Here is a 24945-nt window from a genome sequence, read left to right as displayed (position 1 = left end):
TAAATATCTTAAGAAAGCTCCCTCTCTCCCCAACCTAAGGTCATAGTGGTATTTTTCTTAAAGTATTTTTTCTAAAACTTTTATTTTTTTCTAAAATTTTAAGAAAGTTTTTTACCTTTCATATTTATCTAGAGTTGAATTTTGTGATATCTATGTAAATATGTTGGTTTTGAGTATTAAAAGCTCCCATTATGTTGAAATTACCAATGAAATCATGGGGAAATGATGCTGGGAGTCTCAAATACCCTGTTAAGTGCTTAGTACTACTTCCTCATTTGCCCAATCTGTCCTGATTGCCAGTGACCTTCATAGATGTAAGCAACATCCACAGAAATAACCACAACTGAGAGGCCTGAGCTTCTTCAAAGCATTAGCATATATTTAGTGCATAATAAAAAGTTTTTATTATGTTGATCAAAATTTTAAAATTTCTCAGGGTGCCTGGGTGGCTCAGTCGTTAAGCATCTGCCTTCAGCTCAGGTCATGATCCCAGGGTCCTGGGATCGAGCCCTGCATCAGGCTCCCTGCTCCACGGGAATCCTCCTTCTCCCTCCCCCACTCCCCCTGCTTGTGTCCCTCTCTAGCTGTGTCTCTGTCAAATAAATAAAAAATAAGATCTTTAAAAAAATTTTTTTTCAAATTTCTTTTCACTTCACTTAAATCCTGGCAAACAGAGACATCTCCAAACAGTGAAATAAATTTATTTCCATGGAGCAATGAGGGGAAAAGGTGTTATTCTAAAGTAGGACCCTCTTTATATTCCTAGCAGCCTCACAGTTGACTAGGATGGTGAGAAGTTACAAATGAGTAAAGGCAAATCTCCCCCCATGCCAAGAGAACGACCCTTTACCTCCAGTAAAAAAACAAGGCAAACCGTTCAATACTTTCTCACTTTATTAAGGTTAATGGGGTACTTATACATCTAAACATTTACTGTAAGTTGTCAGGAACATTTAAACTCTGAATTATCTTTCCATAATTAAGTTTCTTTAGGCACATCGGTTTGTATTTTATAGAAAACACTTGGTCTTTAGGTCACAAACAGGAAAAGAGCGTAATCTGCAAATGTTATAAAGATGACTCCAAATCTCAGCTAACCTCTTTCCCAAATTGCAACTCTTAGTATTTAATGAAAACAGAAACCAAAAACAATTGCTTAAACATTGTAACTGTGTGATTCTGGTGACTAAGAAATCCCTGAAAAAGCAGTAAGCCACGATTTCTGGAAAGCTCAGAGCACTAGCAAGGTTTCATTGCAAAGTATTTGACAGAAGGCCACGGGTCGTGTTTTCCTAAGAGGAGCTAGGAACTAAGGATGTCATTTAGTAATGCATTGGAATGGCATTGCCTAGTGCGAGTGTTGCACAGAAACTCCAGGTCACCTCTTCATTATTATTTTGGATAAGCTTCCACAATCATAGCATGGCCCTGTAAGGGGGGAAAAATGCATTCAATTAGAGCAATGGAAGGTGAAGAATCCAGCCAGTCCCAAGGCAAAAGAGAACAATGGGAAAATTACAGGCTACAGAGTTTGATCCCGGCTTCCCCTTTCAAACACCGTGCGATCTTATGCATGTATGGGAAAGTGTTGCTCCTAGCATCTCCTGGATAGAGATCACGCTAAATATCCTACAACAGAGGGCGCCTGGCTGGCTCAGTCGGCTGAGTGTCCGACCCTTGATTTCAGCTCAGGTCATGATCTCAGGGTGGAGAGATGGAGCCCCATGTCGGGCTCCACACTTGGTAGGGTCTCTGCTTCTCTCTCTCTCTCTCTGCCCCTCTCCCTGCTTGCGCTGGCTCTCTAAAAATAAACCAGTAAATTTAAAAACAACAACAAAAAATACCATCCTACAACACAGACTACAACCGCCTCACCATAAAGAATTATCTGGCCCAAAATGTTAACAGAGCCAAAGCTGAGAAACCCTAGTCTAGATCCAAAACGCCGGGTTCCTTCTTTAATCTCCTAGTCGTGTTTGTATCAGGCATTTGGCTCTTGATGAAACAATGCCAAGTTCAATCTACTTTCTAAGGTACATTTCTTCTAGAACAAAGGTACTGGGTGGTATTCTTCACAAAAGCATCCAGGGTTGTGTTATACTTTGTGTCCTAGATGAACTATCAGGGAACACGCACTCAAAACCACAGGACACTAACCCTCATGGACCACCACTTAACTCCCTCAGTTAAGCCTGGCACAGAAAGATGGGAGGGAGGGCTCCAGTCCTGACTATGGTCTTCTGTGGCTGAAGTTACAGACTGAAAAATGCTTTTCATCATGAAGTCCGAAATGCTCCAACCCACAAATAACTGATCTCTTTATTTCTTCAAAGCTTCTGAGGCAAGCCATAAATAAAGGTTTTAAAGTGTAAGATGTTTAAACTTTTACATATCTTATTTATTCATCTTGACTAGCAACAGAAAGTTTCTATAATCTGGAAGAAAACCAAATCTGTTTCCATCAGGGTTAGGGGAAAAAAAAAAAAAAAGATTATAATTAGCCCTCCTTCTGGATTTTATCCCCAGAGTGAAATGGCCGAGGCTGGTAGTACGCTCTGTCTGTAGGGCAAGCAAGGCCAACAAAAAAAATCCACAGAATACAAATTTCCCCCAAATAAATAGCATTACGTCATCCAGAAGTAAATAAATTCTCCAATTAACGTATAGTTCAGTTTTCAAGAAAGATAATTTACTTCTTGGAGAGATTTTATAGATAAGGTCTCACGGTGACTAGATAAATGAGTAAATTTTATTATTAAAGAGGAAAATATCTCAAAATGTTAATAATGATAGTGTCTGCTGAGGGGATTATAGGTGACTCTAATTCTTCTCTATATACTTTTTATACTTTCTATGACGATGTATTCCTTTTAAAAATAAAAAATATAGGGGCACCTAGGTGGCTCAGTTGGTTAAGCAGCTGCCTTCGGCTCAGGTCATGATCCCAGGGTCCTGGGATCGAGCCCCACATCGGGCTCCCTGCTCAGCAGGGAGCCTGTTTCTCCCTCTCCCTCTGCCTGCCTCTCTGCCTACTTGTTCTCTCTCTCTCGGTCAAATAAATAAAATCTTTAAAAAAAATAAAAAATATAGGGGCACCTGGGTGGCTTAGTCGGTTAAGCACCCAACTCGTGATTTTGGCTCAGGGCATGATCTCACGGTCATGAGATCAAGCCCCATGTCAGGCTCGGCTCCACACTGGGCGCAGAGTCTGCTTCCGATTCTCTCTCCCTCTGCTCCTCCACCCCCCCCTCCCGCTCTCTCTCTCTCAAATAAATAAAATCTTAAATAAATAAACATTATTTTAGGAATAGAAGTAGCTTGGGTTTAAAAACCATCTTCTTTCCAAAATATTACCAGAATTAAGTTGTACTCTCTTCCCCTCAAAATAGGCTGTTTTTCTAGTTGTCTGTCATCAGAAATATCGCTCTAAGGATGTTGCAAAGTTAACTAAATGAAACATGCTCGGATGAGCTTGTTTTGTTTCCAAGAAAATGACCTTCCAGAAGCACCTATGAAGCGGCTGCACCGTACCTGCCCACCGGCGGCACAGGCAGCCACTAAGCCGTACTGGCCTCCCTCCTTCCGCAATCTGTTGGCAGCCGCCATGACCAACCGGCAGCCAGTAGCTCCAAACGGGTGTCCCAGGGACAGCGATCCACCCCAGTTGTTGAACTTCTCCAGAGGAGGTGACCCAACCTGGCTCCCACAAAACAGACACAAATATAATTATGAGTTAACTTCACAATCAGGCCAGGCTCTTACCAACAGGAAGGTAACAGAGACTAAGAACATGACTAACTTAAGACCCATCACATATTAATAAGGAAAAAAATTCTAGGTCAATTCTGAAAGCTATGGACCATTTATTTTTCCTCTAACACCAGAACTGGAAGAACAAAAGACAGCCTAGAATTTTACTTTCATTTTTTCTAAAGATTTCCAAGAACTATTTTTCAACTAAGAAATAAGTATATTTAATGAAATAGAAAATTCTTCATAAAGAGCAGCAGCTTTCCCCTTCATATTTTTATTAGCAGCCAACTAAACAAATACTGTAGTGCTTTGGAAATTCAAACATACTTTTAATCAAACACTTACCTTGGTTTTTCTACCCATGTAGTTTTGTGCAAACCAATCAGAATCCATGGCTTTAAAATTAGCCAAAATCTGACCCTACAAGGGAAAGGACCTTGTTATTAATGTCCCCTGCCATTAAAGTTGAGCAAACTTTAAATCAGTTTTTAGTAAAATTTTCCTAAAGAAACATTTTGCTACTTTTCAAGGGCCTCTAAGAGATCGCCTCAAACCGTACCACTGGATTCCTTCCCCTTACGCCTCTTCCAACAGTGTAGGTCAGTACTTCAAATATAAAGCTCTCCTCCTGTTTTGCTCACATCATGAGCCACACCTGGATCTCCCACACAAACACAGACTACACTTTTTATGGTTACAATCCTTTGATATGTATCTTTCAAGTGACTTACTGAGAATGCTTCATGAAATTCAAAAGCATCAATATCACTCATTGTTATTCCTGCCTTTTCCAGAACTTTTGGAGTAGCATATGTTGGTCTAAAAAGAAAAAATAAGTAATATGTTAAGGATTTAATTTTTAATGTAAGAACTCCTTATTCCCCAAGCTGAGTTTTATGTAAGGTATTATAATGTCCTCCACTCATTCACTGGTTCTACTGTACAAATAGTAAGTGGGGGGGGATATAACTGTGAACTAAACAGACAGAGCCTCGGCCCTTACAAAGTCTATGTTCTAGAGTCAGAGATAGAGTTAATAAACAAACTATGGAAGAGAAGGATAAACAATGTGAAGAACCAGAAAAACACAGTGCAAAGGGCAGAGCATAGGGAAGAGCATGGCTAGTTGGAAGGACATGATGGAGGCCAGTGCGGGGAGAGCCACTAAGCCGTACTGGCCTCCCTCCAGTAGGAGGGGGAGGGGGGTACAATCTAAGTATTAGGAGGCTTTTATAAAAGGCTATTACAAAGACTGTGTAGCAACAGGAAGAAATGCTTATGACATCTTAATGAAAAAAAGAATATAAGACTATATATATGTAAGTAGAACTGTAAAAGAAAAAATAAAGAATCCAAAACTAAAATGATACACCAACATAAAGGATTATTTTTAAGAATCCAACACACACACACACCAAAAAAAGAAGGAAAAAAAAAAAAAAGAACCCAACATACAAAACAATTATGAACTCAGAACTCAATGTACTTTATTTTCTTTTATTTAAATTTTGTTAGTTAACATAGAGTGCAATATTGGTTTCTGGAGTAGAATTCAGTGTTTCATCACTTACATACAACCCCTGGTGCTCATCACAACAAGCGCCCTCATTAACCCCCATCGCCCGTCTAGCCCATCCCCTACCCACCTCCCTCCAGCAACCCTCAGTTTGTTCTCTATCAGAACTTAAGGGGCGCCTGGGTGGCTCAGTCGTTAGCGTCTGCCAGGGTCGAGCCCCTGGGATCCTGGGATCGAGCCCCACATCAGGCTCCCTGCTCAGTGGGAAGCCTGCTTCTCCCTCTCCCACTCCCCCTGCTTGTGTTCCCTCTCTCGCTGTCTCTCTCTCTGCCAAATAAATAAATAAAATCTTTAAAAAAAACAAAACAAAACTTAATGTACTTTAAAATCTATATAATAAAGGTGGGTAATCAAGTACTTTTGACTATAGCCCAAGGATATACACTGCTACCTACCCAAGTAAAAGTTGATCTTTTGGATCCTGAGACACATAGACAAAATCCCTAGGTGAAAAACAGAGGGGTTAGCTCTAGTAATAAAACAAAGAAACTGAGGCAATTTATTTGAACATATACCTTACCGCAAATATGCCTTCGGCTTATAACCCATGGCCAGAGCCTTCTCCTCTGCCATAATCAGCATTGCAGATGCACCATCAGTCTGAAATGTTAAGCAGAACAATAATGGTAAATTCTTCAGCTTTTCTGGAAGTCTCTGTACAACCATCTTCTATGTAGTGTTCCTGAATTTCCCAACTAATTACACTTATACAGAGACTTTATAAATGTTTTTTCATTTTATCCATCATTAATTCACAATTCAAACACACACTGACCCATCTTTCAAGAAGAGGGTAGAAGAACCTGTTCAAAAGAACCACAATTATCAAAATGGACAAAGAGAATAGGTAACTTTAGCTAAATATGTATTCATAATACACTTAAGCCAAAAGATTTTTGCTTTTGGAACGGAATATAAGAAACTTTATGAATTAAAACAATCATTTACTTACTTATTTTTACATTTTTATGGACTGTTTCTGAGCTGCCTCCTGCCTGTGGAAGGAAACACAGGCTTCGAGGTGATATGGAAGAAGAAAGAGGTAGGCAGCTGAGAACATCAGAACCATGGTCTTCCCTCCTTGGACACACCCCATATGGTTTTTCCCAACTGACGATCAAGAAGTTCAGAGATAAAGAGCTACCACTGAAAAAAAGCCCTACCATGACTTCAAAAGAAATAGCTCAAAAAAAAAAAAAATCCAAAATTCACTACGTGAGAGTTTGTAATATCAAAACAATTTCTACCACATTCTATAATATTTTTGTAACTTAGTAACCCTGAAGAGACTAAGGAGCTACCACCAACAGAGGGGCCATTAAGCTTGGAAACAGAGAGAACTACACACAATAAATGGTGTAGGGACATTACGTTAATATGATGCGCCACTGTGCCAAAGCTGCAATGAATGTGGTGCGTGAACATATGTCCCGAAACCCATGTATCTGTGATGTGCTGCCTCTGATGATTTGTTTCTGACTTTCAGTGAATAAACCCGCACCTTTAGCACACCCCAGAAGTAGTCAAGGGCACTGAGATCCGGCAAGAGTAGAGCTCACCCCATATGGCCCTATCATGCAGTCTGGTTTTGGAAATGATTATCTAACAAGCCCTTCAGCACTCAGGCTTACTGGGGTGGTGCACCATCCTGCTGGAACCACCCCAGGCACCCTTCCCCTAGCCCAAGAGTGGGCATTAAGTAGTCATTTAACAAAGTCAAATATGTCAACATGTGCCCATGTTTCCAGACTTCGTGTCCAGGTAGGGAAGATATACTGTAAAAGAAACACTGGGCAGCTGGATTACATCTAAAGACTGTATGTACCCCAAGGCGGTAGGAGAAGAGAAACCACATCCTATGAGCAGAAACAGAATCCACAGGGATGTTTAAGGAGGAGCCAAAACAAACAAGAAAGGATATGAAGCTATATGCCGGTAAGCAAAACAACAACGACGACAAAGAATGAGGGTAGATATATGTATTCCATATGTTTATAGGAAAATGCTTATAGAAACTGCTTACAGGAAAATAACTTGGGAGCCAGTAGAAAGCATCATTTTCTTTCTTTTTTTTTTAAAAGATTTAGTTGAGAGTGAGCACACACATGTGTATGAGCACAGGGGAGAGGGGGTAGAGGGAGAGGAAGAGAGAGAATCTCAAGCAGACTCTGTGATGAGCACAGAGCCTGACGCAGGACTCGATCCCATGACCAAGATCAGGACCTGAGCTGAAACCAAGAGTCAGGTGCTTAACCAACTGAGCCACCTAGGCGCCCCGAGAGCATCACTTTCTAACAATCAGAGCTAGAAGAGGTACCTCATCCCTCTCTCTGCCTACTTCGCAGGTCTTATACAACTCCTCAAATTCATATCCTATGTTCTAGCCAAGCTTTTCCCAAAAGAAACCCTTGCTCTCACACCTCCTTGCCATTCCCTTTGCCTAGAATGCATTTAATGAATTCTGGAATTGGCTTGTACCCTCCCTTCAAGATTTGCTGCTCAAATGCCACCTCCTCTGAGGAGCCCCTCGGGCCCCTCCCGTGTGTGTGTCTGCTGTCAGCCTGCTCACAGCCACCACTGTACCTTCTCGCTGCCTTCCGATCACTGGCCTTTCTAACCCTACCGCCTGGCTAACCAGAGTCTTCTGGCTGGTTTAATGCCTGAATGGTGGCTGGATCAGGGGACTGCAAGGGCCTAAAAACTAGGATTCTAGTTTTTTTTAATGATTCCATTTTAATATTTTTTATAACGAGTAACTGTATTTTTATGCCTCCATTCATGACACATGCAAACAGATCAACTTCAGGTTTTTCTACTGAGAGTCCAGAACTGTGAAAGGCACGAGTAAACACACAGAGCACACGCGGTTACCAGGAAAGAAGAATTTGCAGCTGTCACCGTGCCATAGGGCTTGATGAATGCAGGTCTTAGCTTGGCCATCTGCTCCAGAGAGGAAGGACGAATGCCATTATCTTTGGTAACTGTATCTTTTCCTATAAAAACATGAGTTTTTAACTCTAAGGAACTCTGAGTTTTATGTATCTTCGCTACAGAAGTATGTTCTAAAAACTGTGACAAGTGAAATGTAAGCCACACCTATTTACTAAAAGGAAAGTCTGTTATAGTCATCAAGATATTATCAAATTTAAAACTATACTTTTTTTTTCTTTTAGATTTTATTCTTTTTAAGTAATCTCTACGCCCAACAGGGGGCTCGAACCTACAGCCCCGAGATTAAGAGTCGCATGCTCTCCCAACTGAGCCAGCCAGGCGCCCCTACACTCTACTCTTAAGACATCTGGGAAATAATCTAAATGGTCTAAAAAAAGGACACCCTACTTCCTTAAGATATTCATTCACATTTGGCTATTCTACACAGAAATCATATGAATGAAGAGTTTTTAAAACAGGCATATACATAAGAACTAAAATACAGCAGGGAGACCTAAAAGCAGACTCAGAAAAACTTCTTTTTGAAATGTTGACCTACTGTTACAACATAAATTGAAACTTGAGTCCACGTTTAAGAGTGACTATTCTGGAAACAGAACCAACGTACTTATTGAAAAGTCATTTGGGGCTTTTGGAGTTTTAGAAGCAACTCAGAACTCCCTAACAAGTGGCATGAAGCATTCTCCTTTACAATGTTGAGCAAACCATTTTACCTGGTACTTTGAAGGGTACAACATCAGAAAGGAGGCCTTCATCCTGTGCCTTCTTGGCCAGGCTATGCGAACGCAGCGCATACTCATCCTGGTCCAGTCGAGAAACAGCGAAGGCAGCGGCCAGCCGGTCTGCAGAGTGGCCCATGGTCTCACTGGTGGAGAACTCAGCCACTGCAGGGAGCTGGGAAAGGAGCCATGTAGGATTAGGTATGCTGTCAACAGGTGTTATACCACACCTTGGGTTATCTGGGAAAGTTAATCAACACCAAGATGGGAGAAGCTTTCTGTGAGCAGGGCATCTTCAAGGAGGGCTCACAATTTCAAATTTTCTAGCCACAATCTTTTTTTTTTTTTTCATCTTGAGCAGAAAATTACCCCTTCCTTGTAATTAACAGAATCTACAACTGCTAGAGCGAACTCACCCCATGCTGTCTTAACTAATTCTAAATCTCTGCAGTGGGATGCTTTGGAAAAACACAGGTCTTTAATATAAGAGTTCACAATCTTACCTCAGGTGATAGGAAATTCAATCTGAATTTCGAGATTAAAGAAAGTCGCTGACCCAGAGTCTTGGCCTTATTGAGCTCAAGCATCATTTTCCTCATTTTCCTTGAATGACGAATAGGGACGTCAGACATTAACTCTACACCACCTGCCACGACCACATCACACTGCCCAGAAGCGATCAAGCCAATACCTACGGGACACAGGTGACACGGACACGAACATCTTCTGCAGAAATTAACAGACCACTGGTAATTTAAGCTTCTTCATTAAAAAACTGTATCACAGTTATCAGCATTATATAACATCTGTAATTAAGCTTTTCATCTTTTCTCTTTTTTTAAAAAGATTTTATTCATTTTAGAGAGAGAGAGCAAGCACAAGCAGGGGGAGAAGGGGCGGGAGAGAGAGAGAATCTCCAGCAGACTCCCCACTGAGCACAGAGCCTGTCGTGGGGCTCGATCCCACAACCCGAAGATCAGGACCTGAGCCCTGCTTCTCATCTTTTCAAAGGGATTAAGATAATTTTTTTGAATGAGTAAAACTATATTCAATGCACTAGAGAAACACAAGTTTCATTCAGGTCATATGGACACGAGCTTCTGGAAATATCCATTGGACCAACTCTCAAAACAAATCATATTCAAAAAAAAAAAACAACAAATCATATTCTATACTAGAACATTCTGAAGATTTTATAAACTCCCAGCTTCAGTTTTCAGAAAAAAACGTTTCCCCTACAATGGGAATTTCTGCTATAAGCTTGAGAAAGTCTGCCTTTTGAAGATGGAAGGCAGCCCCCCCTTCATCTTTACGGCCATTGGCAAGTACTCTGTTGCTCTATCTAGAAGTCGTCACATGCTTCATAGAATAGTGAATGCCCCCAATCACTGCTTTTAGCATCATTCTCTGCCACTCATGAGGTAGGCTGCCCAAGCTGGCCTTCATGTTATTAAGAGAGCACACGATCATGACCTCTTTCAGGTTTCCTGAATTTTCACAATAAGGACCGATGCTACAAAATGTCCCACAGTTTTGCTAAGGTCTGTTAGGGACATTTGTAACTAATTATAAAAATGCTACAGGTGTGGGGAGAAAGTAGAAGAAAGAGTTGTATTACAGCAGTGATTTATCACTAGGGCCACAATCTTCATGGGGCAGTATCACATTAGAATCACCTAACTTTAAAACCTAGGAGGTTATAAATTATTCATGCCTCAAATTCAGAAGCACCCTCCTAGAGACAAACTTTTCTAGCGGATAATCCCCGCCGTGGCCAGCCACATTACTGATGGAGAAACTATATGAATGGCTGTGTCCCTCAGGTACGGAGAGAAACAAAAAGGTTGAGAACTACTGTCAAAAATGTTAAATGTGACCTTATTTTTTAAAAGAGACACAAATTTAGAGATCTTTGCCAATCATTTACTTCCATTAAGAGTACTTTTTTATGGGACACCTGGGTGGTGCAGTCACTTAGGTGTCCGATTCTTGGGTTTCGGCTCAGGTCATGATCTCCGGCTCTTGGGATCAGGCCCGGCGTCAGGCTCTGTGCTCAGCGTGCAGTCTGCTTGAGACTCACCCTCTCACTCTGCCCCTACCCACCACGTGCTCTCTAAAATAAATCAATCTTAAAAAACAATCGAGAATTAACATGTACCTTCTGTTGTCAAGTAAACATACCTGTGGTCATGGCTTGGTTGGCAGAGATGCAGGCCATGGTGACAGTATGAGCAGGAGTCCTGTCAGAGAAGCCAGCTCCGAGGGCAGCCTTCAGGAAGTACATGAAACGAAACGGTCACTTGTGAAGGAAGTACTACCTGGAAATGATGCTTTGAGCACCACTTCTCTGTGGTGAATCAGGAAACCGTATGAAGTTAATATTCTAGAGTAATATTTAGAATAAAATTAAGTCCATCACAGAAACGGCTTACTCATTTTTCATCTAGCCATTAACTGACAGAACACTCTGCAAAATTCTTGACAGCCAGTGTCTAGTATGGTAAACAGGCTACAACACCCTTCTATGTCACCTAATTTCTTAGCCAAGCTTCGCTCCAAGCCTTCAAGGATATCAATATATAATTTGATTTTAAGTTTTCAAATAAAGTAAATCGGTTAAATACAGTTGATGGAGGAATGATGAAACATATCGTGGAGTAGGATCCTCATGATCTCTGTTCCTACAGTCGAAAGGCTTAGTGGCAAAGCACAGGTCATCAAACCAGAGAGTGATTTCTTTTTTTTTTTTTTAAGATTTATTTATTTATTTGAGAGAGCGAGAATGAGAGAGAGAGAGAGAGAGTACATGAGAGGGGGGAAGGTTAGAGGGAGAAGCAGGCTCCTCGCCGAGCAGGGAGCCCGATGCGGGACTCGATCCAGGGACTCCAGGATCATGACCTGAGCTGAAGGCAGTCGCTTAACTGACTGAGCCACCCAGGCGCCCAGAGAGTGATTTCTAAAGAACTGGCCACTCATAAGCAGAATTCCCAAGCAGGTCCCTCCCTGCTCTCCGCTCATTCCTCTCACTGCCGGCTGGTCTCTCTTCATGATTGCCTCATACTTTACCCCGCACACGGCAGAGCCAACACAAAGGCAAACTGGCAAACTCGCCAATACACAGGAGTTGATGAAGAAACTGTGCAGAAGTGCCTAGGCCCCAAGCGAGCCTCTGACAAGTAAGGGTGAGATCAGGTGAACAACTGGAAAAAGAGAAAACTGTCCAGGATAATGACCTAACAGGTGCTTCAGAAGAGAGTGATTTGATGGGTCTTGACAAGAACTGAGGGGCTCCATTAACCTTGCAAAATGGCCTCCAGCATAATGGCACAGTAAGAGTCATACATAAAATGAAGACATCAATTACTTCATTGTACTATATTTTTTTTAAGATATTTATTTATTTGAGAGAGAGAGAGCACAAGTAGGCAGGGTGGCAGGCAGATGGAGAGGGAAAAGCAGGCTTCCCACTGAGCAGGGAGCCGGATGCGGGGCTCGATCCCAGGACCTTGGGATCATGACCTGAGCCGAAGGCAGCTGCTTAACTGACTGAGCCACCCAGGCGCCCCTTCATTGTACTATTAATTAGGGAAATTATGCTGCTAAAAAAAAAAAAAAATCAATGTCTGATTCCATTTTTGCATATGTAAAGAATTAATGCATAGATACGATAATAAAATATTTTTATAATATTAAAGTTACACTTTAAAAATAATGCTCTCACTGTTCCCCCCACCAACCACCACCACCACTATTTACCATGAGATTCGGGTTCCCATTAGAGGAATTCTTTTTTAGTGACCCTTTTCTGAAATTATTTAACTATCCTCAGAATACAAGATCTCCTGTAATTTGATAAAATAAACATGTTTTTAAAGTCTAGATTAAGGAGGCTCCGTATTTCTTTTTTTTAAAAAAAGATTTTTTATTTATTTGAGAGAGAGATGGAGAGAGTACACGCAGGGGAAGGGGCAGAGGGAGAGGGAGAAGCAGGCTTCCCGAAGAGCAGGGGGTCTGATATAGGCTCGAACCCAGGACCCTGAGATCATGACCTGGGCCGAAGTCAAACGCTTAACCAACTGAGGCACCCAGGCGCCCTAGGCTCCTTGTTTCTTCACTGGTTTTTACTATTATACTTACACGCCCTCTATACCATCATCTGTAGAAAGAAAAGTGTGTCATAGTAGTGTATACGCAACATAACCTTATTCTGGTCTCTCTAGGTAGGCTCGATACTAAGTGCTCCACCTACTTTGCCGGAAACTACACCCTGGCAATGGCATGTCAGCCGCTCAATGTAGACCAAATTCAAAAGGGAACAAAGCAGCAAATCTCCAGAGGGCAGAGGAGGAGAATGCACCAGTGGGGCAAGTGGAAAAGGCACTGAGGTCGTTATGGCCTAATCCTCACAAGGTCCTTTCTAGCATGTGTTACACCCTTGGCCCCAGCTGGCTCTAAGGACTGAAAGAGCCTTAAATAGAAGTGGTTTCTGGTGAATCTTGTCCACCTGCTTCTATTTAAAGCTTGAACAGTTCTCAAGGTCAGCCTAGGCTCTGGATAGTACACTAAGGAAAAAGGAGGGAGATGCCTCTTCGTTAAGTAGGAGAGCAGGGAAATAAACAGAGGTCTTTCAGTAAAGTTAGGTTCATGGGAACTCGGCATCAGAACCTTTAGGATTTCCTTGAACATTATTAATACAGGCAACAGGTCCTTAAAAAGTTCTCTAGCAGGGGCGCCTGGGTTGCTCAGTCGTTAAGCACCGGCCTTTGGCTCGGGTCATGATCCCAGGGTCCTGGGATTGAGCCCCGCATCGGGCTCCCTGCTCGGCGGGAAGCCTGCTTCTCCCACTCCCACTGCTTGTGTTCCCTCTCTTGCTGTGTCTGTCAAATAAATAAATAAAATCTTAAAAAAAAAAAAATTTCTCTAGCTGGTAGTCACATTAGCTTTTAGGTTACAATACAACTATAGAGAGACCTCTTCATAACATCGCCTTTCCCTACAAAGATCATCCAGACCGCAATGCAACTGGTATTAGTATAGGGCAGGGAGAGGGAAGCTACCTACCACTGGTCAATTAATAGCTGAGATATGCATACAGATATAACATTTCCAGACAAAATTTAGGGAAAAACATTATGGCTTTAAGTATTAGGATAGAATAGAAATACTGAGAAAATTGAAACACTCGGTATTTTTTTTTTTTTAAGATTTATTTATTTATTTATTTACTTGTTTCAGAGAGAGAGTGAGCACAAGCAGGGGGAGCAGGAGCGGGAAAAGCAGGCTCCCCGCTAAGCAGGGAGCCCGATGTGGGACTCGATCCCGGGACTCCAGGATCATGACCTGAGCCAAAGGCAGATGCTTAACAGACTGAGCCACCCAGGCACCCCTCGGTATTTACTTTTTAAGTGCTCTTATAAAAGCCTTTTTTTTCTTTCAAAATATAAAATTTGAAAATGTATTGTGAATAGCTTGGTGCAGTCATAAAATTGTCATATTCAACACAGTTAGAAATGTGAAAGCCCAAGAAAAACCAAAAAAATCAGGACGGGGAGAAAAAAACCCTTTCTGTTCTTAATTCTTTCCCGCCTCCCTAACATTATACAGTTGATTCTGTGGGCTTAAGGAATGCCAGGCCTTCAGAAATGTTAACATTTACTGGCAGGTAAAAATGTGGGGCAGAACCACTACTTTCAATCCTGCTCATTTTCCCTCCTCCTGACAGTGATGGAAATCGTTGCCCCTACAACTATATTGAACACGGTAATATGGCAGGCACAAAACTAGCAATAAAGAAAATGCTTAGCACACTGAAATGTGCGTTGGAGTCAACTTTATCCAAATAATCACTTTCAAATTGAAACAAAGCCCAGAAGATGTGTTTGGACTATTCACTATGAAATGCCTGTATGATACGTCACGGAAATTTCAAGGTCTATTATTATCTTGGTTGCCACCAATAAACAGTACCGGGAGCTATGCCAACTAGGGTGAAAGTAAACTCCTGTGAAATCCTTTAAAAAAAACACCACTCGATGTGTCATCTAGTCAATGAGAATAAATGAATAAGCAAGGCTACCTCCAACAAAAACCATGTTAGGAAATCAGTAAAAAAACACCACTCGATGTGTCATCTAGTCAATGAGAATAAATATAAGCAAGGCTCCCTCCAACAAAAACCACGTTAGGAAATCAGTTCTTTGCACAATGTTGAAATTTTAAGTTAATTAGTAGCCACGATAACATTACTGAAAGTCACATTAGCCGTACTTTGCCATAATCTCTATTATCCTAAGAGAGAGAACAAATGAACATATATCCCAAAGCAGCTCAAATAATCGACTTGATTTATAGTATAAATATATACTAGTGTATGTCATTTGATTTGTAACTTTAAATATTAAATAACATTCATTATTCAAATTGTAAAATCACATCTGAAGTCAAATATAGCTTTAATGAGGGGCGCCTGGGTGGCTCAGTCAGTTAAGGGTCTGCCTTCGGCTCAGGCCATGATCCCAGGGTCCTGGGATCGAGCCCCACATCGGGCTCCCTGCTCAGCAAAGAGTCTGCTTCTTCCTCTCCCTCCCCCCCCCAATAAATCAATCAATCAAATATTTAAAATATATAATATATAGCTTTAATGAATTTTACTAATTTTATAGAGCAATTCTGTTAATTGAAATGCAAGTTGATTCTCTTGTCAATCTCTTTGAACAACAACAACAAACTTTGAAAGAGTTTGTTTTACTCACCTCTCTAGCCACATTGCTAGTCTTCACTTCCTGTATCACCGTGCCAAAGATGATATAATCAACAACATCCTTCGGGACACTGGTCCGATGCAGCAAACCCCTGAGAGCAGAAGTCCAAAGCAAAAACACATTGCACACACCAAGACATGCCATAGGTCACCAGATAAAACACTGTACTCCTTTTAAAAGGTTAACTTTGAATTTAAAAGAGCAGAGACTGTATCTTTTCCTTAATCCAACAAGCATGTGGCACCTTATCAAAGAAGAAATGAATAATAAGTGATTTAAAAAGTCAACGTTTAGGGGCACCACGGTGGCTCAGTCGGTTGCAAGTCCACTCTTCATTCTGGCTCAGGTCCTGATCTCAGGGTCGTGAAATCGAGCTTCAGGCTCTGTGATCACCATGGAGTCGAGTCTGCCTAGATTCTTTCTCTCCCTCTGCTTCTGCCCCTACCCTTGCTCATGCACACGTGCACTCTCGTTCTCAAAATAAATAAAATCTTTTTAAAAATAAATAAATAAAAAGTCGACATCTGATGTTCAACTGGTAATGAGAAGTTAAACAGGAAGAATCAAAAATAATTTGGAAAAAGATACATAAACAAAGTAATGTTAGTAGGAACCTAAGTTTCAATCCAAAGAGAAAAGAGAGAGATAAAATCAAAGAGTTGAAGTAAAATACCAGGTATATTAAATTTAAATTTGGAATATCAATATAAACACGATTTATGCGTGTGTGCGTGTGTGTGTGGCGTACACACTTGTCTAGCTCTGCCCACCAACAGAAACTAGAAGCAATAACACTCCAGTCTCCAGTAAGAATAGAATGAGCACATCTTGAACTCAGACCTGGTGGGTTGTTTTTTTTTTGGTGCAAAATGGTTTTATTAAAGCATGGGGACAGTGCCCGTGGGCAGAAAGTAGCGGCTGCCCCAGCAGGATGGCTGATTATTTACGTGGGAGTTGGGGGAGGTAAGGAAAAAGGGAGGTTTCAAAAGAACTTTCATATGCTAAAGAGGACCTAACAAGGTATCAGAGGCCTTGCCCTTGTCAAAAGTTGTTTCCTCTCTAGCAAGGCATTAACATTAAGCTAGTTGGGAGATTCCTGGAAGAAGGTCACACATGTCCCACCCAGGACTGGGGCGGGTAGGGGGAGTTTGCAGGGTGTCAGCTTATGCTTTGTCTTCAGCAAGCCTTCTGCTCCCTCATCATTTCCCCCCTGAACAATTTGGACTCTTAAATCGTTAAGGTTGTTGAAGGTGCGAGGTCTCATCTTCTGTAACTTCTTCCTCCTGAATAGGGGCATAGAGATGTTCCTACCTATGGGTCAATATTGGTCAGCTGGGGAACATACAGGGGAGTTATGGAAGGGGAGGCAGCTGAATCCAACGCGGGCAACATACATGAACCTCCTTGAGTAGGAGGTATCATCTGTCAGCTAGAAGTTCAGGCAGCGAAAGAGCGTTGGCACTAGGCAGGGAGACACCGGAAAAAGACAACAAAGGTTAATAATGAGAAAAAGAAGCCTGATAAAAAGGCCCACTGATAGTTGACCATAATTTTCCTCCAGTGCAGGAGTTTAAAGCAATCACTAAAGGAAAGGGAGATCATTTAAAACACCAATTTGAGTATTCATTTTAGTTAGAAACCCAGAAATATTTGTGGTAATCTGGAATGTATACACAGCATTCTGTTTTTATGATAGCACAAGTTCTAACTTGTGCAACAGTTAAAACATCTAATGCTATTCTATTTTGTAAAACTGCTTCACACATTTGTATTACTTTAGTATTTAATAGAGAAATGCTATTTTCAGTTCAGACTTGGTTTCTAAATGCTATTTCCCATTAAAGGAATCACCTATTTATTTATTTAGATTTTATTTTTAAGTAATCTCTCCACCCAACATGGGTCTCAAACTAACAACCTCAAGATCAGGAGTCACATCTTCTACCAACTGAGCCAGCCAGGCACCCCAGGAAACAGTTTTTTTTTTAAAAATGACTGAGGCCAGATCTAAGGCAAGGCAAGTACAAAGTGAACCTCACTGGTTTTTTTTGTCCCAAAAATAAGACAAGACTCAAAGACTAATGGGATAGATATCAAAAACAGGAACATACACATTTGTCAAACTCATCAAACTACACACTTAAATCTGTGCATTTTATTATATGCAAGTTATACCTCAGAAAATAATATTATACTAAAAAACAAAAGGGACATAACAACTTGGGGGTGCCTGGTTGGCTCAGTTGGCAGATAATGTGACTCTTGATATCAGGGTCCTGAGTTTGAACCCCACAATGGGTGCAGAGCTCACTTAAAAAAAAGAAAACTTGAAGTAGCTCCCACAGATAAAATGTGTGAGCTTCAAAAACAATAATGACTAAGCTTAGCTATAATACAATAAGTAAAATGGGGCACTTGATTGGCTGTTGGTGGAGCATGCAACTCTTGATCTCGGGGTTATGAGTTTGAGACCCATGCTTGTAGAGATTACTTAAAAATAAAATCTTAAAAAACACACAAAAATTCACGTCTTCATCACTAAGAAAGAAAAGAAAAGAGAAAAAAGAAAAGGCTGCTCTTTATAGAAAAATGCCAGCCAGGGGTACCTGGTTGGCTCAGTTGGTTGAGCATCTGCCTTTGGCTCAGGTCATGATCTCAGGATCCTGGGATTGAGACCCATGTCAGGTTCCCTGCTCAGCGGGGAGTCTGCTTCCCCCTTTCCCTCTGTCCCTCCCCCTGCTCGCTCACTCTCTCTCTCTCAAATAAATAAATAAAATCTTTAAAAAAAATACTAGCCAACAAATATAGGAGTTAACGGAGTTAACAGGAGGAGTTAACAGAATTAGAAAAATCACAAAGTTGTAACTTCTAATGTAATAACTGACCCAGGCAAAAACATCAATGAATGCTAAAACCACTTGGAGAAAGACTGTTGGGGAACATGGTGCTACCATATCACTTTACAGATTATTTATTAATTGCAAAAGAAAAAAAATGTACCTTTATAACCAAAAGACCTGGCAGTCTGACCACCATAACTGAGTGGTTAGATTTAGCATCATATATCATGTGCCTCCTGACATGACAGAATACCATGTGCTTTACCCATAAAGCATTCTTACCAAAATATGTTTAACCTGAATCTAATCAAGCCTCTAGAACTAATTTCCAGTTTACAGGAAATTCAAAAGGGAAGTTAAATATCACCAAGAAGAAATATCCAGAATACGGGACATTCTATGGGACAGGTGGCCTAGAGTTTTCAAAAAGTCATTGTCAGGTGGGGTGGGGAAGAGTGGGGGGGGGGGAGAAAGAAAACATTCTAAATCAAAGAGACTCAAGAGTCGTATCCATTTGTAATGTGAACCTCGACTGGGTCCTGATGGGGGGGAAAAACTACTGAAAGAAAAGACACTCTTGGAACAATTATGGGGGATTTGACTATGAACTGAACATCAGAAGTAATGGAATCATCATTATTGTCTTAGCCACAGTAATGACATCCCAGAGAGCAGAGAAGATCCTTATTCTTTTTTTTTTTTTTTTTTTTGAGATTTATTTATTTATTTGACAGAGACACAGCAAGAGAGGGAACACAAGCAGGGGGAGTGGGAGAGGGAGAAGCAGGCTTCCCGCCGAGCAGGAAGCCCGATGCGGGGCTCGATCCCAGGACCCTGGGACCATGACCTGAGCTGAAGGCAGACACTTAATGACTGAGCCCCCAGGTGCCCCAAGAAGATCCTTATTCTTAGGAAATAAACCACTGAAATATTTCAGGCTGAAGTTTCAAGATGTCTGCAACTTACTGTCAAATGCTTCAAACCACACAGATACAACAAATACGGCAAAATGGTTAACGATTAAATCTCAGTAGGAGGTATTTAGGTTTTCACTGTATTATTCTTTCAATTTTATTGTACATTTGACAAGTTTTTAAAACAAAAAGTTGTGGGAAAACTTGCAAAGCACCAGTCTGGGATCATAATCAGAAATGGCGCCAATATCAGAAATAGGAAAACAAGCTGGCTTCAGGGAAAAGATAATTTTTATTTATTTTTTTGAATAAGCTCCACACCCAATATGGGGCTTGAACTCACAACCCTGATATCAAAAGTTGCATGTTCCAGCCAGGAGCCCTGATAATTTTTATTTTTGATATGCTATACTTGAAATGTCTAAGAAAAGAGGTCAAATGCAGAGATTTGGGAGTCCTCCACATAAAAAATTAAATATTAAGTAGATGAGATTTTTTTTTAAGGAAAAGCATGCGTACAAAGAAATGCAATGCTGTAAGAATTAAAATTTGCCAAATACTTTTGAGAAAGAGGAAGAGATTCAATTTTTTAAAAAGTAGAGAAGAGTCATTCAGAAAAGGGAAGGAAAATCATAAAGGCATAATATGAAGAAATCAAAGGAAGACAGGGTCAAGTACAGCTGACAGGTCAATGCTAGAGAACACAAAGAGACCCATGCCAGGTAAAAGATTCGTGCATTTAGTGACCACAAAGCCGTTTTGAAGAGAAGTTTCCAAAGTACGGTTACCGAAGAAATGCAGGTATGGAAGTAATTATTATGAGATTAAGGAGATGGTTAGTAAGAAAAGAGAAGCAATTGCTGCTTTCATTCATTCTTAAAGTCTGGCAGGAAGAGAAGAAAAAGAACCAGATGAGCAGAAAGGTCAAATGAAAGGTTTTTTTCAAACTAAAAAAGACCTGTGGCTGGCTGAAGAGACAGAGGCAAGGCATCAATAAAAAATGAGATAATGCTTTACATGCTATTCCCACCGCAGAAACAGCCACATATTGTATGACTCTCCTCAAATTACTCATCCATCTCAATCTCATGTAACCACATGTAATTTTATATTCTTACTTGCTTTACACATGAATCTTCAGGTCTCATTCAAGGCTTCTTTCTAGATAAATATTAACTGTCTAAAAGAATCATCAGATATATATATTGTATTTACTCTGATCATACTGGCTAGCTAGGTACAGCATTCCTTTTTTTTTTTTAAACATTTATGTATTTGACAGAGAGAGAGAGACACACAGTGAGAGAGGGAACACAGCAGGGGGAGCGGGAGAGGGAGAAGCAGGCTTCCCGCCGAGCAGGGAGCCCGATGTGGGGCTCGATCCCAGGACCCTGGGACCATGACCTGAGCCGAAGGCAGACGCTTAACGACTGAGCCACCCAGGTGCCCCAAGTACAGCATTCCTTAAAGAACACTGTCATGCCAAAAGAACATGTCAAGCCCGCAAAATAAACATTTCTGACACCTACCAGCTGCTTGAATTTGTACTGCACATATGGCCGAAAGGAAGCATAAATAAATCTTGAAAAGGCCAGTAAGTATTTGTTTCTCACCACACAAAAGTTAATATATCCTAGATATGGAAATTCTATGAAACACGTTGTTTCACATGTAAAAAGTAGAGAAAGTGCTTTTAATGAACTAAGAACTAAAATAAAACCGCATTTACTTACGAAAGTGCTGCTCTAGCCAAATCATGTGGCATCAGGTCCTTATACCTGAGGAAAGAAAATAAACAACTTGAACTAAAAGCCTAGAAGTTTAATAAAAACTGTTTTCGTTCTATTTGAAATCCGTAGAGATAACATCTAACACACGCTGCTGCAAAATGCACTTCAATTTTGCTATCAAAGGCAGTCCGTCATTTCAAATGAATCAACGGTGTGATTACTATTTGTCATCCTTAACAATCTGGCAAGCCTTAACTCCTACTGAGCTGGCTAAGAATCTAAGAAAGATGTGGCCCAGTATCTCACTGTTCAGCACGATATATGTTACATACTCTTTAAAACTAAACTCCACCTTTTAGGTTCTCTTTAATTTTTAAAATATATTATTTATTTTGTAATGCCCAAAGGGACATACAGGATGTATTAGGACTTTTTAAGGAACTTTCTGAAGTAATTTGAGATTTACGACAGAATTGGAAAGATGGAACCAGACCTCCTGAATACCCTCTGCCTGGCTTCCCCTAATGCTAATATCTTATGGCACTATGATGTACCAGTCAACACTAAGAAATCAGCACTGGCACAATTCTATTCACTAAGCTGCTAACTTTATCTGGGTCTCACCAGTTTTTCTACAAATTCCCTCTTAGTGGTCTGTTCCAAGACCAAATCCATGCATTTAGTGGCCATGCCTCTGCTTCCTCCAATCTGTGACAGTTTCTTAGCCTTTTCTTGTCTTCTGTGACCTTGACACTTGAAGACTAACGTCATGGATTTGGGGGAAGAATACCACAGAGGTAAAGTGCCCTTCTCATTGCTTCATATCAGAATGTACATGATAGCAACATGACTTATTACTAGTGATGTTACATTGAGCACTTGGTTAAAGCTGTCTGCCAGTTTTCTCCACTATCTTTCCCTTTCTGTACTCAAGTAGTCACTAGTCCTGCCCTCACTCAAGGGGAGGAGAATTAAGCTCCACTTCTTAGTGGAAGGAATAACAAAGGATTTGTGGACATATGTTAAAAGCATCACAGTAATTAATAAATATTTGGGGGGAGAGAGTTTTGAGGCTACACAAATATCTTGTTTCTCAACATTTCTCAACCACTCATTTTAGCATTCATTCGTAGATCTTGCTTGCAGCAATTACTACCATGGTGTTCTAACGGTGATTTATTTATTTTCCTCATTTCTTCTACATTTATTAGCTGAAATTCTTTGGCAAAGACGATGTGTCCGTTCTCTCTCGTATCTATTCAATCATTTATTTATATCAGATTGGACTCATACAAATATTTATTCTTTGGGTTATGATGTAACCCTCTGTAACCACCACTTACAGCATTACTTCTATAAGAAAATGCTCTCTAGATTCTACACCAGATGTTTAAAAAAGAACATTTACTGTTTGTGTGTGTGTGTGTACATGTGTATGCATGTCTCTTCCACAATGGCATTATACACTGCTCTGCACCATGCTCTTTACACTTAACACATCTTCAAGATCTTTCTATATTGGTACATAATGACAGGCCTCACTATTTTTAGCAGATGCCTAACATTCCCCAGTGCATTTTTAAGTTAGTGACTGCTTGTTAAAAATGCAAACATCAAAACAACCTGAACGGAACAGAACTATTGTTTCATTTAGTTTGAACCTAGTTACCAAAGTCCATTATCAGCTTTTGGACAGACTGGGCCTCACTTGGGAACAGAAAAGGAGAAGAGAAGTCTAAGGAGAACAGCAGTTTGGTTCTGGGAAATTTTTGTATGCATCTAGGATCATCTGGTTGCATTTACTTGGGGTTGTGCCATGCTGGGATTTGGGCCAGCCTATCAACCACAATTCTGATCATTTCCAGGAAGCCAAAGCAATGAATTAAAGGCCCTGGTAAATACCGAGGGACCCATAGACTCAGGATTCAAACTTCTGAAGAAGCACAGAAACAATGTCCGTATCTCCAGACACGGAAAGCATATCTCTGCTGGAACCAAGGTATCTAGACGCACACTAGGTTTTCAAAATAGGGCTGGTTCAATCTGAAACTACACTAGGCTTGTTCATGAGAAAGGATGAAAAACAAATTTTGCCATATTATTTTACCACCGGCTTGACTTATTCTATATTAATTTCATAAAAATGCTATCCATACATTAGTCCACTAACAATAGTATTACCTACTGGGTTACATTTACAAAGACCACCTTTCTTTTTTTTGAGACACACAGAGAGAGAAAGAGAGAGAGAGAGAGAGAGAGGGAGCGAGCATGCACGCACGCCCAAGCGGGGAGGAGGGTCAGAGACAGGGAGAAGCAGACTCTCTGCCGAGCAGGGAGCCCAATGCGGGGCTCGATCCCAGGACCCTGAGATCATGAACTGAGCCAAAGGCAGACGCTTAACCACCTGAGCCACCCAAGCGCCCCTACAAAGACCACTTTTGAAAGTGTCTTAAAAGAAGAAGTAAATAAAGTACGTGGGGTGATAGATGTGTTAATTAATCCAATTGTAGTAATTATTTCACAATGTATATGTATATTAAATCATCATGGTTATAAAAACTAAAAAATCATGTTGTACAACCTAAATATATACAATTTTTATTTGCCAATCATACCTGAATAAAGCCGGGGAAAAAAGGAAAAAAACAAGAGCCAATCATTTCATACTTACGAAGTGCCTGACTGCAAAAACGGAATGCGAACACCATCCACCACCACGATATTCCTTATGTTGGGTTTCGCTAAGGTTTTCTTTGATTTGGTCTGGGCGGCTTTAAGATAAAGTTCAAAGAACTGTTAATTCAAATATATGAAGTCAGATGACTTTTTACATTTTTAAAGACAGACATTCTAAGCAGAATTACCTCATTCAACGCCAAGAAGCATTTGCCATTTACCAAACCACTTCAATTAAAAAACAAACAAAAATGCTAAGAAATGGACTAGCATTTACAAGTTTCCAAACAATATTTAAGGTAAATACAGAGATTATACTTAATGATGAGGGTGTTCATGCTATCAAGAAAACGGTTTCTTTTTATCAAATGTTTGACAATCTATCACATTGAAAACAAACAATATGATACACGTCTGTCCTTAGTATTAGAAGTCAAAGGGCACCTGGCTGGCTCGGTCAGCAGAGCATGCGAATCTTGATCTCTGGGTTGTAACTTCGAGCCCCAGGTTGGGTGTAGAGAATACTTAAAAAAATAAAAATCTGGGGCACCTGGGTGGCTCCGTCAATTAAGCGTCTGCCTTCAGCTCAGGTCATGATCCCAGGAGCCCCACATCCTGCTCCCTGCTCAGCGGGGAGCCTGCTTCTCCCTCTCCCTCTGCTGCTCCCCCTGCTTGTGCACGTGCGCTCGCTCTCTCTCAAGCACACGCTCTCTCTCACTCTAAGAGATAAAATCTTTAAAATATAAATTAAAATCTCAAAAAAAGAAGAAATCCCAATAGCTGGTATATGCTCTTCACAAAGCTTAGTATTCTTGCCTTTTTATGTAGAAACAAAGGCCATCTGGTTGGTGACTCTTGCTATTCTGCAAAAACCTAGAATGCTTCCTGATTCTGTTTGGCTCAATTTGCCTACTTTCTAACATGAAAAGAGCAACCTTTGTGCCAGTATAGGACTGGCACAAAAATAGACTCAGATCAATGGAACAGAATAGAGAGCTCAGAAATAAACCCACGCTTATAT

At 40.6% G+C, this 24945-nt stretch overlaps 1 protein-coding gene across 6 annotated transcripts in view; it reads right to left on the bottom strand.

Moving 5' to 3' along the window:
• Positions 1-876: 876 nt before the first annotated feature.
• Positions 877-24945, bottom strand: part of HADHB (hydroxyacyl-CoA dehydrogenase trifunctional multienzyme complex subunit beta) — a 37672-nt gene continuing 13603 nt past the window's right edge. For all 6 annotated transcript variants that reach the window (XM_035000732.1, XM_035000733.1, XM_035000731.1 and 3 more), the window contains 13 exons: positions 23920-24019; positions 21249-21293; positions 15753-15852; positions 11182-11269; positions 9504-9691; positions 8995-9175; positions 8201-8322; positions 5850-5929; positions 5725-5772; positions 4485-4572; positions 4099-4173; positions 3532-3696; positions 877-1428 (listed from right to left, as the gene is read on the bottom strand). In XM_035000732.1, coding sequence (XP_034856623.1) covers positions 1393-1428; positions 3532-3696; positions 4099-4173; positions 4485-4572; positions 5725-5772; positions 5850-5929; positions 8201-8322; positions 8995-9175; positions 9504-9691; positions 11182-11269; positions 15753-15852; positions 21249-21293; positions 23920-24019 — 1316 coding nt within the window. In that variant the 3' untranslated portion in view covers positions 877-1392. The remainder of the gene's footprint in view (positions 1429-3531; positions 3697-4098; positions 4174-4484; positions 4573-5724; positions 5773-5849; positions 5930-8200; positions 8323-8994; positions 9176-9503; positions 9692-11181; positions 11270-15752; positions 15853-21248; positions 21294-23919; positions 24020-24945) is intronic.

This window comes from Mirounga leonina, unplaced genomic scaffold, assembly GCF_011800145.1.
Source record: "Mirounga leonina isolate KUSES-001 unplaced genomic scaffold, KU_Mleo_1.0 Mir_125, whole genome shotgun sequence".
In the NCBI taxonomy this organism is placed as follows: domain Eukaryota; kingdom Metazoa; phylum Chordata; class Mammalia; order Carnivora; family Phocidae; genus Mirounga; species Mirounga leonina.
Note: the sequence above shows the minus strand (reverse complement) of the source record. Positions and strands in the feature narration are given on the sequence as shown.